The sequence below is a fragment of the Antechinus flavipes genome, chromosome 4, assembly GCF_016432865.1.
Source record: "Antechinus flavipes isolate AdamAnt ecotype Samford, QLD, Australia chromosome 4, AdamAnt_v2, whole genome shotgun sequence".
NCBI classification, from domain to species: domain Eukaryota; kingdom Metazoa; phylum Chordata; class Mammalia; order Dasyuromorphia; family Dasyuridae; genus Antechinus; species Antechinus flavipes.
In genome coordinates, this window is record NC_067401.1 from 3031152 (window position 1) to 3044200 (window position 13049).

The 13049-nt window shown below is 61.7% G+C and overlaps 1 protein-coding gene across 3 annotated transcripts in view; it reads left to right on the top strand.

Annotated features, from left to right (window-relative positions):
* Window positions 1-13049, top strand: part of HDAC4 (histone deacetylase 4) — a 115916-nt gene that overhangs the window by 98861 nt on the left and 4006 nt on the right. For all 3 annotated transcript variants that reach the window (XM_051998578.1, XM_051998577.1, XM_051998579.1), the window contains exons 20-26: window positions 162-249; window positions 378-497; window positions 1569-1666; window positions 4220-4338; window positions 4776-4909; window positions 11755-11839; window positions 12665-12806. In XM_051998578.1, coding sequence (XP_051854538.1) covers window positions 162-249; window positions 378-497; window positions 1569-1666; window positions 4220-4338; window positions 4776-4909; window positions 11755-11839; window positions 12665-12806 — 786 coding nt within the window. The remainder of the gene's footprint in view (window positions 1-161; window positions 250-377; window positions 498-1568; window positions 1667-4219; window positions 4339-4775; window positions 4910-11754; window positions 11840-12664; window positions 12807-13049) is intronic.

Genomic DNA, 13049 nt, shown 5'->3' on the forward strand with positions numbered 1-13049 from the left:
CACCCTGGGGATGGGAGCCCCAGGCCCCGTCCCCCGCTCCCCGGGCCCCGTCCCCCACTCCCTGGGGCTTCCCCAGCTCCGCGGTCGCTCCCTCGGACCCTTGTCCCGCGCCCGCCCCGGCTCACTAACCCCCGGGCTCTCCCTCCCGGCTCTCTCCCCAGGGGCTTTTGCTACTTTAATTCCGTGGCCATCGCGGCCAAGCTGCTCCAACAACGGCTGAATGTGAACAAGATCCTCATCGTGGACTGGGTGAGTGAGGGAGGGATGGGCGGCGGTCCGGCCCCGCGGCGGGGGGAGGGGCGCAAGGGGGAGGACCGGCCGGGAGGCCGCGGAAGGGAGCGGGCCCGGGGGCCCTGACCGGCGTCTCTCCCCCCCAGGACGTCCATCACGGCAACGGGACCCAGCAGGCCTTCTACAGCGACCCCAACGTGCTCTACATCTCGCTGCACCGCTACGACGACGGCAACTTCTTCCCGGGCAGCGGAGCCCCCGACGAGGTGAGGGGGGCCGGGCTCCAGCCCCGGCGCGGCCTGAGCGCACAGTAGGGCTTCACGAGGCTCCCGGGACCGCGGGCCGAGGCGATTCTCTCTGCGTGTAGCGGAAGCAGGGTTTGGCACGCAGTAGGGGCTTGGTGAATACTGGCCGAGGTCTGGGCCGTCCCGGGCTTTCTCTCCCCGGTTTGTCACAGGTCCTGGCACGATAGGCTCCTCCCTTCCCCCAGCAGCTCCTGGAGGTGCAGGACGAGCGGGAAAGAGCCTCTGCCCGCAGGGAGTTCCCGCTCTGGGAGGGGAGACAGTGTGTGCACAAGACAATGGAAGGAAGGAAGGACAGAAGGGAGGAGGGAGGGAGGAAGGAAGAAGAGGGAAGGAGGGAGGGAGCATTGTGAGGCTCTGGGCCGGGTGCTCCCCAATCCCTCCCCTGGTGCTCCTCACTCTCTGTGTCTGGCCAATGAGCAAACAGACGGAGCACAGACACGTGCCCAGAGTGGCCGAGCCCACGAGGGTCCGAGGCAGCGCCCGCCCCCGGCCTTGCTGCCGCCCCCTCGGCCCCATGGCTGAGCTGAGCTTTGGAGGAGTCGGCCTCATGAGAGGCTCGGGGAGCTGCCCCTCCCGGGCCGTGGGCCTCTGCCCCCTTATTTGTGCCCCAAGTCCGAAGGTCCTGGAGCACTGGCCCGCAGGCGCAGGATTCTCTCCCGCTCCCTCCTGGGACCTGCCCCCCATTGCGCCATCCCAAGGCCCGGCCAGAGCCCACGTGGCCCCCGCCCGGGCTCACCCCAGAAGCCGGCGCCGGGCGGGGGCCGAGATGAGTCCGCGTGGGCTCCCCCAGAGAAGGCCCGGAGCGGGCTGTCCGGCCGAGAGTGTGTGTGACGGGCGCCGTGTCCCGCGGGAGCCCGTGACCATGCGGCCGCTCAGACTCGGGGGCTCGAGGGACCTTGGCGACCCCAGGGAGTCTGAATCTGGCGGGGGCTGCGGGGGGGTGCCCGGGAGGAAGCCAGCCGGGAGCCGAGGGAGGCCTTCAGAGGGGCCGCTCCCCCACTTAACCGCGGCCACCCCCCTTCCTTGTCCTAGGTCGGCACGGGACCCGGGGTCGGCTTCAATGTGAACATGGCGTTTACCGGCGGCTTGGACCCGCCCATGGGAGACACGGAATATCTCACTGCCTTCAGGTGAGCTTCCCCCGCTCCCGGGTCGGGGCCGCCGCGGGGACATCCGCTGGCTGGGGGTCGCTCGCTCCCCCTAGACAAACACACACAGGCTGTTTCACAGTTGGGTAAACTGAGTCACCGTGCCCTCGCTCTGACAGTCCGTCTCTGTGTGACCTCGTGGCAGCTGTGAATGGTGGGGCCCAGGGAGCCCCCCAGGGTCCCACCAGTGACAGACGGGGGCCCCCGGCCCCTGTGTTTGGCCCCCCGGCTTTGAGCCCCGCCGATGGCGAGGAATGCTGGGTAGACGAGGATGTGGAGAGGGAGGGGCGGAGGAGAAGGCGAGGACAGGAGGGGGGGAAGGGCACCGGTTCCTATCCTGGCCTTGGGGCCTCCCAGCTCCTCCCCCGGTTGGCCCCATCCCGCCCCCCACCTTCTCCTGGGGGGCCGCAGCACCCCCCGCCCCGGGCAGTCCCTGGCGGGCGCAGTGGCTGGTCCCTGAGGGGCCTGGGGCGGGACGCGAGCTTCTCGGGCGTCCTCAGTGACCCGGCGGGAGCCGAGTCGCCCGAGCGGACCTTGGAGACGCCTCGTCAGACACGGGGGCAGCACCAGCAACGGGGTCGGTCCGGCCGGGGGGTCCCCCCCGTGCGCTGGGCCCTGGTGGCGGCCACGAGAGGCGGGACCCAAACCTCGTCGAGGGCGAGGCCGGGGAAGGGCGGCCTTCCCTCCCCCCGTGCGTTTGGGGGCTCGGCGTCCGCAGCTGGCGGAAAGGACCTGGGAGACGCCCCCGCCCGGGGCTGGCTCTGCACGGACAAGGGCGCCAGGACTGACGCCGGCCCCCGGGCCGAGGAGGGCAGACCGGGACGATCGGCGTGGGGCGGCCCCGCCTGCTCGGGGTCCCCTTCTTGGTGCCGGGATGTGGCCGGGAGCCCCCGGGTCCGTTTCCCGTTGGCTTTGAGCGGCTCGGGCCGGACGCCCGCCCGGGCGCAGCCAAACGTCGGCTGAGGCGCTCGAGGAAAGGAGCAGTTGGGCAGTTTCTCGGGTTCCCGGCGAATAACCGCAGTGCTCCGAGGGGAGACAGAACCGAGCACAGCCGGGCCGTTGGTGGGGGGCCCGGGGACCCTTAAAAGACTGCTCGGCCTCCAAACCCCTTCCCTGCTTGGACGGAGCAGCCGGAGGCGGGAGGATGAGTCAGTGCCCCCTAGGGGCCGTCCGCCAGCTGGGGGACACCCCCCCCCCGAGACTCTGCGCAAGGGGACAGGCTGTGGTCCTGGTCCGGGAGCCCCGGAGGCCCTGCTTGTGGCCGGAGGCTGGCCCGCCCCTTCCTCTGGTCCTCCTCCGTCCGAGCCCCTGGGCCCGGTCCTGCCTCACACGGCTTGCGTTCTGCGGGCGGGGCCCACCCACAGCCGGGTCAGCGCAGGCTCGGCACCCGGCCCTCCGGACCCCGGAGACCCTCCCGGGAGCTCGAGAGCGGGCGGACTGGCCGGCGGCCGTGCGACCTCGGGCAGCCCCCCGCCGTGAGCGGGTCTGGCCCCCAGAGGGAGAGGGAGCGTCTGCAGGGTCTTCCTCACGCCGGTGAGACTCACGGTCAGGAAACAGGAGAATCCAGGGCCGGGGGCGTCCCGTCGGGGGCCTCACACTGAGCCTTAAAGGGACCCTTCGGATGCCCCACGACAGCTCCCATGGCCGGGCTTGGAGTGCCGCCCTCTGAAGGTCCCCAGGACAACTCGGAGCCCCCGCCGTGGGGGCCGTGCTTTGTGTCCTCGGAGGCCGCACGTGCTGGTCCCCAGGGCTCCTGTGGTGCATCAGACACGGTCCTCGAGGACGTCTGTTCCACTGGCGCAAGGATGGCAAAGGCTGCCCAGGGGCCCACGCCCAGCTGCCCGCCGGTGGGCAGACCCGGCCTGAAACACCTGCAGAGACGCTTTAGGAAGTGAACGTCCCCAAGAGGGAGAAACCCCCGGCCCGAAACCCCCGGCCCTGCCACCGTCTGCATCGCAGCGGCCACAGCAGCTCGTGCCCAGCGCCCGGCCCGCCGCCCGGCTCCTGTCGGCTCTGGTGAAGACTGACCGACGCACCGGCCCCGGCCCTGGGGGGTTCAGGGTGGAAATGGGCCGCCCCCTGCCCAGGCCCCTGCCCACATGCAGCAACCGCCCCCTGCCCAGCCAGGAGCCCACCTGCGGCTCCACGGATTTTGTCCCTGAGAACCAGCCCTCGGGGCACATCCAGCCCCGGCCCCCACCGACGTGAGCGGCCAGAAAAGTGGGCGCCAAGTGGGGCCCTGGATTCCGATGTGGAGCCCAGCCCCCTCCTTTGTCAGAGGAGGAAACAGGCACAGGGAGGGCGAGTCTCCAGGTTCTCCCGACTGCACGCTCTGCCCCAGAACACACGAGGGAGCTGGGCGTGGAGGGGGCACGGGACGGGTCAGCCCCGCAGGGCCGTGGGAGGGCTCGGCCTTGAAAGAGATCTGCCCAGCAGAGAGGAGGCAGGGGCCCAAGCCTGGAGGGGCCGGGGGCCCACGCCCGTGCTCCGGGGACGGGTCCGGGGCCCTGACGCGCCTCTCCTCACCTGTTGCAGGACGGTCGTCATGCCGGTGGCCAACGAGTTCGGCCCCGACGTCGTGCTGGTGTCCTCGGGCTTCGACGCCGTGGAAGGTCACCCCACACCCCTGGGGGGCTACAACCTGTCGGCCAAGTGTGAGTGAGGGCCGCGGAACCGAGGGCGGGGGGGCCGGTGTCACGGCGGCTCCTTTTGCTCGCTGCCTGGGGGGCTCTGCGCGTCCCCGGCCTGCGGGCAGTGGGTGGCAAATGAGGCCTTGGAGCTGGGCTCCGTGGCTGGCGGCCTGCCCGCCTCCTCGGCCTGTGGGTGCCAGCCGGCCTCTGCTCTCCCGGGGGGCCCTCCTCGGGCTCGTGGCCCTTTGTTTCTTCCCCCCCAGCGGGTCACCTTTTTGCAGAGTTCTCACGGGCAGATCGGGGGGGGGGGGCTGCAACCCCGAGACTCGGAGCCGGACTTGGGCGAGCGCAGCCTGGCTTCCATCAGGCAGCTCGGGCCCTGCCCCAACAGTTTCCGTAACGGGACGTCTCCCTCTCGGGCCCTTTGACCGACCTCGGCCCCGCGGTTCTCGCCCCTCCAGGTTTCGGGTACCTGACCAAGCAGCTCATGGGCCTGGCGGGCGGCCGCGTCGTCCTGGCCCTGGAAGGCGGCCACGACCTGACGGCCATTTGCGATGCCTCGGAAGCCTGTGTTTCCGCTTTGCTGGGAAACGAGGTATGAAGACGAGGGTCGGGGTCGGGGCTGGTTTTACGCGGGCGAGATCGGGGGCCGAGCCCCGGAGCGCCAGAGACGGGCCCGCGGGGGCTCCCAGAGCCTGCGGGTGCGGGTGAGGAGGGTGGTCCCGGGGAGCCGGGCGGGGGCGGGGGCCGTCTTTGGACCTTGGCCGAGTCTCCCTCTGGTCATCGGCGTCTCCTCGCGGGGTCTTAGGCTTCTGGGGGGGCACAGAGGCTGGGTAGGCTGAGGCGCAGAGGTGGCGGTCACCTCCCCTGCAGCGTCAGGCCGGAGTCTCCCCTCTCTGGAGCCTAACGGCCCCCGGGGGTTACGGGGACGGCCCCGCCCTCAGCCTCCCTGACCGGCCGTGGCCCCCGAGCCCACAGGGTCTGCCCGTGAACGTGGGGGAGCCGCTGCCCCCTCAGAGGAGGAGGAAGCCCTGGAGCCTGTTCCCGGGCTGCCCCTGCTTAGGGAAGCGTCTGCCACCATCCAGGGGATCCCCAGGCCTCCGGCACCCCGACCTTGCCCTGAGCGAGGCCCCAGTGAGGGGTCCCGTCTCCTCCGAGACAGTCACAGGGCTGAGGCTCCGGCCCAGGCCCCGAGGGCTGCCGAGGGATGGAACGGGCCACGGACCGCCTGATGGAATGCCAGGGGAGAGTCAGGAGGAGCCGGGAGCGAGCAGCAGGGCGGGGAGGCCCCGAGCAGGTCCCTCCATGACTCACTGCCCCGGGAGCCGGGCTCCAGCAAATAGGATTATGTCCCACGTTCTAATCCTGGCTCCTCACCCGGCCTCCATCCCTCCATCTGTAAAATGGCAGGTTTAGATTCCCTTTTGGTCCCAAATCTCCCCCCACCATCATTTGTTAAGGGCCCCTGTGGGCCCTGTCCAAGGTGCTGCCCTCAGGGCGCTTCCATCGCACCTTCTCTCCTTTCCTTCAAGCCCAGAATGAGCCAGGGAGCCCTGAGCGACTGCCCGGGCCTAAGGAACCTGGGGGCCCAAACCGTCCGTGCGACGCGGCCGCCCGAGTCCCCGAGCTCGTTCCCAACGTCCCCCCCAACGCCCCCCCGGACCCTACGCCTTCCCAGGCCTGGAACGTTCCCCTTCTTGCCCTTCCCCTCCCTCTTTTTCTCTTCCCCTTCCCCTCTTCTGTCTCTCCCTTCTCTCTCCCTCCCCTCCCCCCAGCTTCCTTCAGGTCTCTGTCGCTCACCTGAGCGTAAACATCCGCCTGTTGTCCGCCCTCCCCGCCCCCGCTGCCATTGGAGGGGGAGCTCTCTCACCCCACCGGGACCTCAGAGGACACTTAACAGATGCTCACTGAGTGATGGGAGCCTTGGTGACTGGGAACAAATTAGGAGCCTCTTTTTCCTCATCCAGAGAATGGGGCTAATGAGCCGTCCAAGGTTGTCGGAAGGGAGCTTGGCGGAGCTCAGGGCAAAGGAAGAGGCCAAGGGTCACTCACCAAAGCCACAGTCTAGTTCCCCCTCCCCCAGAGAAGCCTGAGCTTGGTGCCCAAAGCAGAGGGCTCCCGACCCTGCCGTTTGGGCCGGTTTCCTCCAGGCCTCCCCTCGGAGGGTCGGGAGCCCCCCAGTTTCCCAGGGGCTGGTTCCCCGTAGCGGTCATACTTGGACCCTTCCGCGGGCAGCCGCAGGGTGGGGGTCTGGACCGTCCTGCAGCCCCGAGAGCCGGCTGCTTTCCGAAGTGTCCTCGGCACTTAATCTCCCTTTTCCCGAAAGAAGGCCGCCTTTGATCTCCCCGGCTCAGGGGAAAGATAAGAGCGTTGTGCCTCGAGAGCCGCTCTGGAGCCGGCTTTGGCGTTGGGGCCGTTAACGGCATTCAGACTGACGGTGGAGGCCGGCGCTCTCAGGAAGGACCTGCTCGGGCTCCCCTAACGAGAAAGTTTCTCCTTACACACATCAAAAAGCAGGAAACGCTCGTTTTATCAAGGACTTTTATAAAATCTCTTTAATGCAGGCGAGTTGGACGGCCCGCGGCTTCTCTGTCCTGCGGGGCCTTTGATGAAGCTTGATATACAGCGTGTTGGACAATTCTGCACGCACACACATGGGCGGCCAGCTGTGGCCAGCAATCCGCCAGAGGGGAAATGCGCTAACTTTAGAGGGACGGCTAAATTATGGAGTGAAATAGTAGGAAGTGGGGGAGACTCAGGGCCCCCCCCCCCAAGGTGTTGGTGCTCACCAGCCGAGATGAAAACTTCTGACACGAGTCAGAAGGTCGAGGCCACTTGGGAGGACTTGGGAGTTCCCTGAGCTACGGGATTTTCGGAATCTGCCCCAGCCACTTAAGGGTTGGATTGTCTGGGAGACAGGAGGGAGTGGGGGTGGGGGAGAACCCTGGACTACAGTCAGAGGCTGCTTGAAGAGAAAGCGGGGCTTCTGTGAGAAAGGACTAGGAAGAGCCCCTCGTTCAGACGGGAGAGAGGTGAGGGAGAATCATCTCTCAGACCCAAAAGGGGTGTGAGTGTGTGTGTGTGTGTGTGTGTGTGTGTGTGTGTGTGTGTGTGTGTGTAATGTTTCAGATAAGTGTAGAGATGCATATGTGTGTGTGTGTGTGAATTCATATATGTGCCATGGAGCTAAATACTCCATGACGGTCTTGGACCCTCGGTCTCAGTGGTTCCTTGTTTTTAATACTGCAGCAGATACAAGTGAGCGAGAAGCAGTGAGGGCTTTGGTAAACCTTGGCTTGGATAAAGGCAGAAAAGGGAAAATTTGGCAGCATTTTAACTTTTTCACCATCTTAATCTGCTTTAAAAGGGCTGAAAAAAGCCTGGGGTTCATGGGGCCTCAGAAGGGAACCATAGGGCAGTGGAGGGAGGAGTGTGAAAAGACTGAAACTGACTATGAGTAACTGAAAATGTAGTTTTTTAAAAAATGAAACGAGACAAAATCTTGAAAATTAGGAACTGGAAAAAAAATTGCTGGGAGGAGGAAGAAGAGCTATAGAAAAGAAAATAAGAACCAAAAGTTGATTCTTTGAAAATACAAAGGAAACATTCGCTAACCTTCCTCCGACCAAAAAAAGAAATCGATTACTAAAATATAAAGTGAATGAGGTAGATTCACAAGAAAGTATAAAGAATTACTCAAATTGGCTCCACGCAATTAAATGCTTGCGAAATTGGCAACGTAAAGGAAACGAAGAATTCACGACAAAATATAATATCCCTAAATCACAAAAACAAAAAGTCCTTAAACAACTAGGTGCCAGAAAGCTAAATTGTACTTTAAAGGAAGTTTTAAAGAAAACAAACAGCAAGTTGTCCACACAGATTTAGAACATCTATCCAATGTTGTCGGAACATTATCTCGGCTCCCTGATCCTTTTTATGAGACGATGTGTCCCTGAGATTTAAACCAGGGAGGGATAAAGCCAAGAAAGAGAACATCAGACCAATGGCTGCACTGAAAATGGATGCAGAATTTCTTCATAAAATAACTCACAAAAAGACCACAGTGATCTACAAAATCTTCACTGTGGACAAGTTGGATTTATCCCAGGGACACTTAGATGATTTAACATTAGGAAACAATTAACACAATCATATTAAAAAGAAAAACAACCCAAAGCTATTGCTACAACTAATGGTTGAAAAGGGAGCATTATTTACTCACTCAACCGGTCTGCCATGACACGCACAAAAATTATTTTTTGGTAATGAATTGACCAGATGTTCTGGTATTGGGTAGACTGAGCCCAGGCATAAACTAGAATCCTCGTCTGTCTGGTTTTTCATGCACACACCCTTGCCAGCCCCCCCATAGTAAACTCTGTGCTCTGTTTTAATGTTCTCATCCTTGGGCTATGTAGGGTTTAGAGTTAGGCTTCCGTGTTGCTTTTAGGAGCTGACACCCCCATGGAGCTTAGGCCTCTGAGTCTCTTTTCCACTGACCATCTAGTCCCATACATCCCCAGAATTTAGCTTCAGAGGTTTTACCCCTAACTTAGCCAAGGCACATCCTAGCACTGGGCCTCCATTTCCTCATCTCTGAAACAATCATAATGGAGTATGAGCCTAATTAACTAACGAGTACTGACAGATGATTGGAGCTTATGTTTTCAAAATTTATCACGGGGAAAGAGCCTCACCACACAAACTGGTCTTTGGGATCGATACCCACCAAAAATGAAACATTCCCAGAAGTGTCCTCAGGACTGGTGTGGATCCTGTCTGCTCTGTTTCTATTCCCTTTAGGACAGCCCTAAGCCTTGGCCAGATCCCTAACCATTCAAGCCACCGAATTTCACCAGCCGAAGGCTAGGAAGAAAGTTCTTTAGTTATTCATCCCCTATTTTGTAGATGAGGGAATGGTTCACACAGAATTGGGTCTCTACCTTTGGACCATTCCTTTTCATTCTATTCTCCAAAAATGGGATGGAACTGTTCTATTTCTACCTGCCCTACAAGAATTTCCCTAGAACAGAGTTGCCATAACGAATCCTTTGTAGCCTGAGACTGTCTGTGGATCTTGACCCAAGAAGATTGGTCCTTCAATGGCTCTCCATCACTTTATTCCATAACCTAAGTTTTGAAAAATGGAGGTTCCAAGTAGTTCACAGCCTTGAAGTTGTTTTATAAATTGACCCCAGAAATTCCCTTTTCCGGACTAAATAATCCCAGCCTTGTTGCCCTTCTTAATCCAGTGAGCTCGGTACTGAGGAACCGAAGAAAAGAGTTTCCATTCTGCTGGAGGGATGACTATTGTGCCGAGAGTGAGAATGCCGACACTGGAAGGGATCTTGTACAAGGGGACACGAGCTGAGCCTTGAAAGGAAGCCAGGGGTTCTGCCACAGGGGAAGGCTTGGTGCTCTGTCTGTGCAAAAGCTCACAGCCTAGTGACTGGAACAGAGAGCGTCCGAAGGGAAGAATGGGAACGAAAAAGATGGAAGAGTGACTGGGAAGGGCTTCATGTGCCACGTGGGGAAGTCTGATCCTAGAGGCAGTGGGAGCCAGTGGGGATTTTGAGCAAGGTCAGAGCTACCCTCGAAAGGAGCAATTGTTTCATCTCTCTCGCCTCATCTGCGATACCTGACAAACGGCGGCTGCGGACAGAGCAGGGAGGAGGCCGGGGGGTGAGACCTGCCGGAATGCAGAGATGCGGAGGGATGGGAGAGCTCACGTGGAGACGTGCTCGGAAGTCACAGCTCCTAGCACAAAAATCGCTTGAGTGGTTTTCCTCCTCGCTCTATGGGAGCCCTGCCCTGGACGTCTCGGTCTCTGTGTTCGAAATCTTTCCTGAGGAGGCTTCTGGGTCCCCACGAGGTAATGGCAAAAAGCAGCCATTGGAAGTGAGGAAGGCCATTTGCCCCCGGGAGCCCTCCCTTTCTCCCGTTCTAAAAGCGTCTCCTCCCAGGAGATCCCATGGGGTCTCATTTGGGAATGAAATGGCTTTTTCCAGACCCTGAAAACCTTCCTCCAAATTCCACCTCGGATTTGCCAACACATTTTACAACCGTCTTCTTGGGGGCTCTGGTGACCTCGTAATTCTTCCAAGACCCACGGGAATGCTTTTGAACTGGAGACTGCAGGAATTCCCTGGCTAATCAAAGACACTCAGAAGAACAAAGACGGGTTTATGAGACCTCCAAATCGATCCACCTGCCTGGCTCTTTTATCTTCCTAAAGGCAGGCCCTTTCTCTTCCCTAACCCTGCCCCCCCCCAACTTTTAAAAGTAGCATTTTGTTGCTCTTTTGTTTTTTGCCACCTAAATATCCTATTGTATTCTTTGCCAGCCCTTCCTCACGGCCAAAGAAAAACACGGCCGTGACATAGTGTGATCAAAAGTCCCCTGCCTTTGGAGATCGGAAGCCTGAAATAGAAACCCCCCCCTCCCCTTCCACTGGGAGTCCTGGTGCTGTCCAGGCAGTTTACGGGAGTCAGACGAGAAGCTTTAGTTAGCGGCGTCCTGTGCACGGGGAGCATTTCGGACGGAGGCAGAGTTGGTGCCGGGACTCCGGGAATAATCACAGCTGACCTTCCCTTCGCATCCCTGCCGCCATTGCCGCCCACTAAGGGCTCTTGCTTCCCTCAGATACTTCTGCTATTGAAGAAAAGTCGTGGCCAGTGTGGGAGCCCCAGGGATGTTTTCAGAATCAGTGACTGGGGGAAGGGAAGCTTTAATTTATCCTTGGGAATCCACTCAGCCCTCACCTGCCCCAGCAGGTAGCGAGGGTTTCACTAGCATTTATACAGTGCTTTAAGGCTTGTGAAGCATTTTACAGATGAGGAAACTGAGGCAGAAAGTGGTGTGTGTTTGGTTTTATTTGGGGGTCGGGTTACCCTCGCCTGGGTTCGTACAGCTCAGAAGTGCCCGAGGTGGCATTCGAAGGCGGATCCTGCTGACTCCAGGCCCAGGCCTCTTGCCCCCTGGCTGCCGAGGCCCTCGCAGCTTTTTCCCTCCTGCTGACACAAACTCTGGGGAAGCCTACCTCAGTTTGTTTATCTGTAGAATGGGAATCACGTCTCCAGCACCCACTTGCTGTGAGAAGCTTCTCAAGCCTTCCAGCACCTGGAGGCATCAGCAGAATGGGGGAATTGCTGAAAGCGCCAGCCCGGGCCCTGGCCGCCAGCCCCTACTGCCGCCCCTGATTTCTCCTCCTGTCCGGCCGGCCGTGAGGGTGTCCAGGCAAAGCGGGTCATCCTTATGGCTGAAAGGGATCGGCCGAGGAGGAAACTGAGGCCCGGGGACACAAATCTCCGCAGTGGGTGTTGCTGTGTCGGGGAGGTTGGTGAGGGGCTCCCGCTCGTGCCCACCCTCCCGTGTGGGTGGCAGTGCCCCCTCCCCCGGCCAAGCTCCTTTAATTTGCCATCTGTGCTCTCTCCGCAGCTTGACCCTCTCCCAGACAAAGTCTTGCAACAAAGGTCAAACGCCAACGCCATCCACTCTATGGAGAAAGTCATCGAGACCCACAGTGAGTACCCGCCCTGTGGCTCCCAGGGCCCTGCCCGCAGGCCGGCCCCTCTGGGATGGCTCGGGAGGCCCCCTCGCAGGCAACGCCCCCCTCCCCCAGGCGCAGGGGGGGCAAGGCGGCTCCCAGGGAGCTGCGGCCGGGGTCACACGGGGGTCAGCCCGGGGGAGTTAAGGGGAGCAAGTGGCGAGAAGGGCTGGGGGTTAGAGGGGGTGGAGGCACCGACTGCTGGGCCAGGCTTCACCCTCCATGGCCTAGTGCAATGGCCCGTGCGGGTCTGCCCTGCCCTGGGGCCGGAACTGGAGGGGCCGAAAGGCAGCAGGGTGTCGAGGGGCAGATCCAGGAAGGCTTCCCGGAGGAGGGGGCTTGAAAGAAATGGGCCTGGAAAGGAGATGAGGGTTCTTGGGGGCAAGGGAAGGGGGAGGCCCGGGCCTTTCCTTCAGTCCCTCCCAAGCCCCCAGCCGAGAGGTCGAGCAGCCACAACTGTCCCCACTCCCCGGGGCAGCAGCAGAGGCGCCCCCGGCCCAGCGACCCCTTCCCCCCTCCCCCCGGTCTTCAGAGCCCGGCTGAGCAAGGGGCGCTTTGTCCGGGGCAGCTTTCGCAGCCTCTGTGTCCCAGCCCCCGGCGGGTCCGGAACGACTCGCTTTCCCCGCGCCCTCTGCCGCTGTGCCTTCCCTAGGCCGGGGCGGGGATCGGGGCTCCGGGTCCGGGTTTGGTTTTCAGTGAAGCTTCCGGTTCGGCGGTTCCGGTGCTTGCAGGTGCTGGAGGAGCTTGGGGGCCTCAGCCCGGCCCCAGGGACCCCTAAGCGCTGCCCTCTCCCCTCCCCAGGCAAGTACTGGCGCTCCCTGCAGCGCTTCTCCTCCACCGTGGGCTACTCCCTGCTCGAGGCGCAGAAGTGCGAGAACGAGGAAGCGGAGACCGTCAGCGCCCTGGCCTCCCTGTCCGTGGGGGTCAAGCACGCCGAGAAGAGGTGGGTGCCCTTGCCCTGCCCCCTCCTCCGCCCAGCGTCCCCTGGGGGTCCCCGAGCCGGCCCCGCCCTCTCTGCCGAGGCTGCTGCTCAGTGAGGCTGGCACGGGAGCGGGGCGGGGCCGGGGGGCTAGGGGGCGGGGCCAGAGGCGCGATCGCTAACTGCTTCCAGTTGGGACACACTTAGAAATACGGGGAAGGAAGTTTAATCCAGAACAGATTGGCTCCTGGTGGGGGAGGTGCAGGG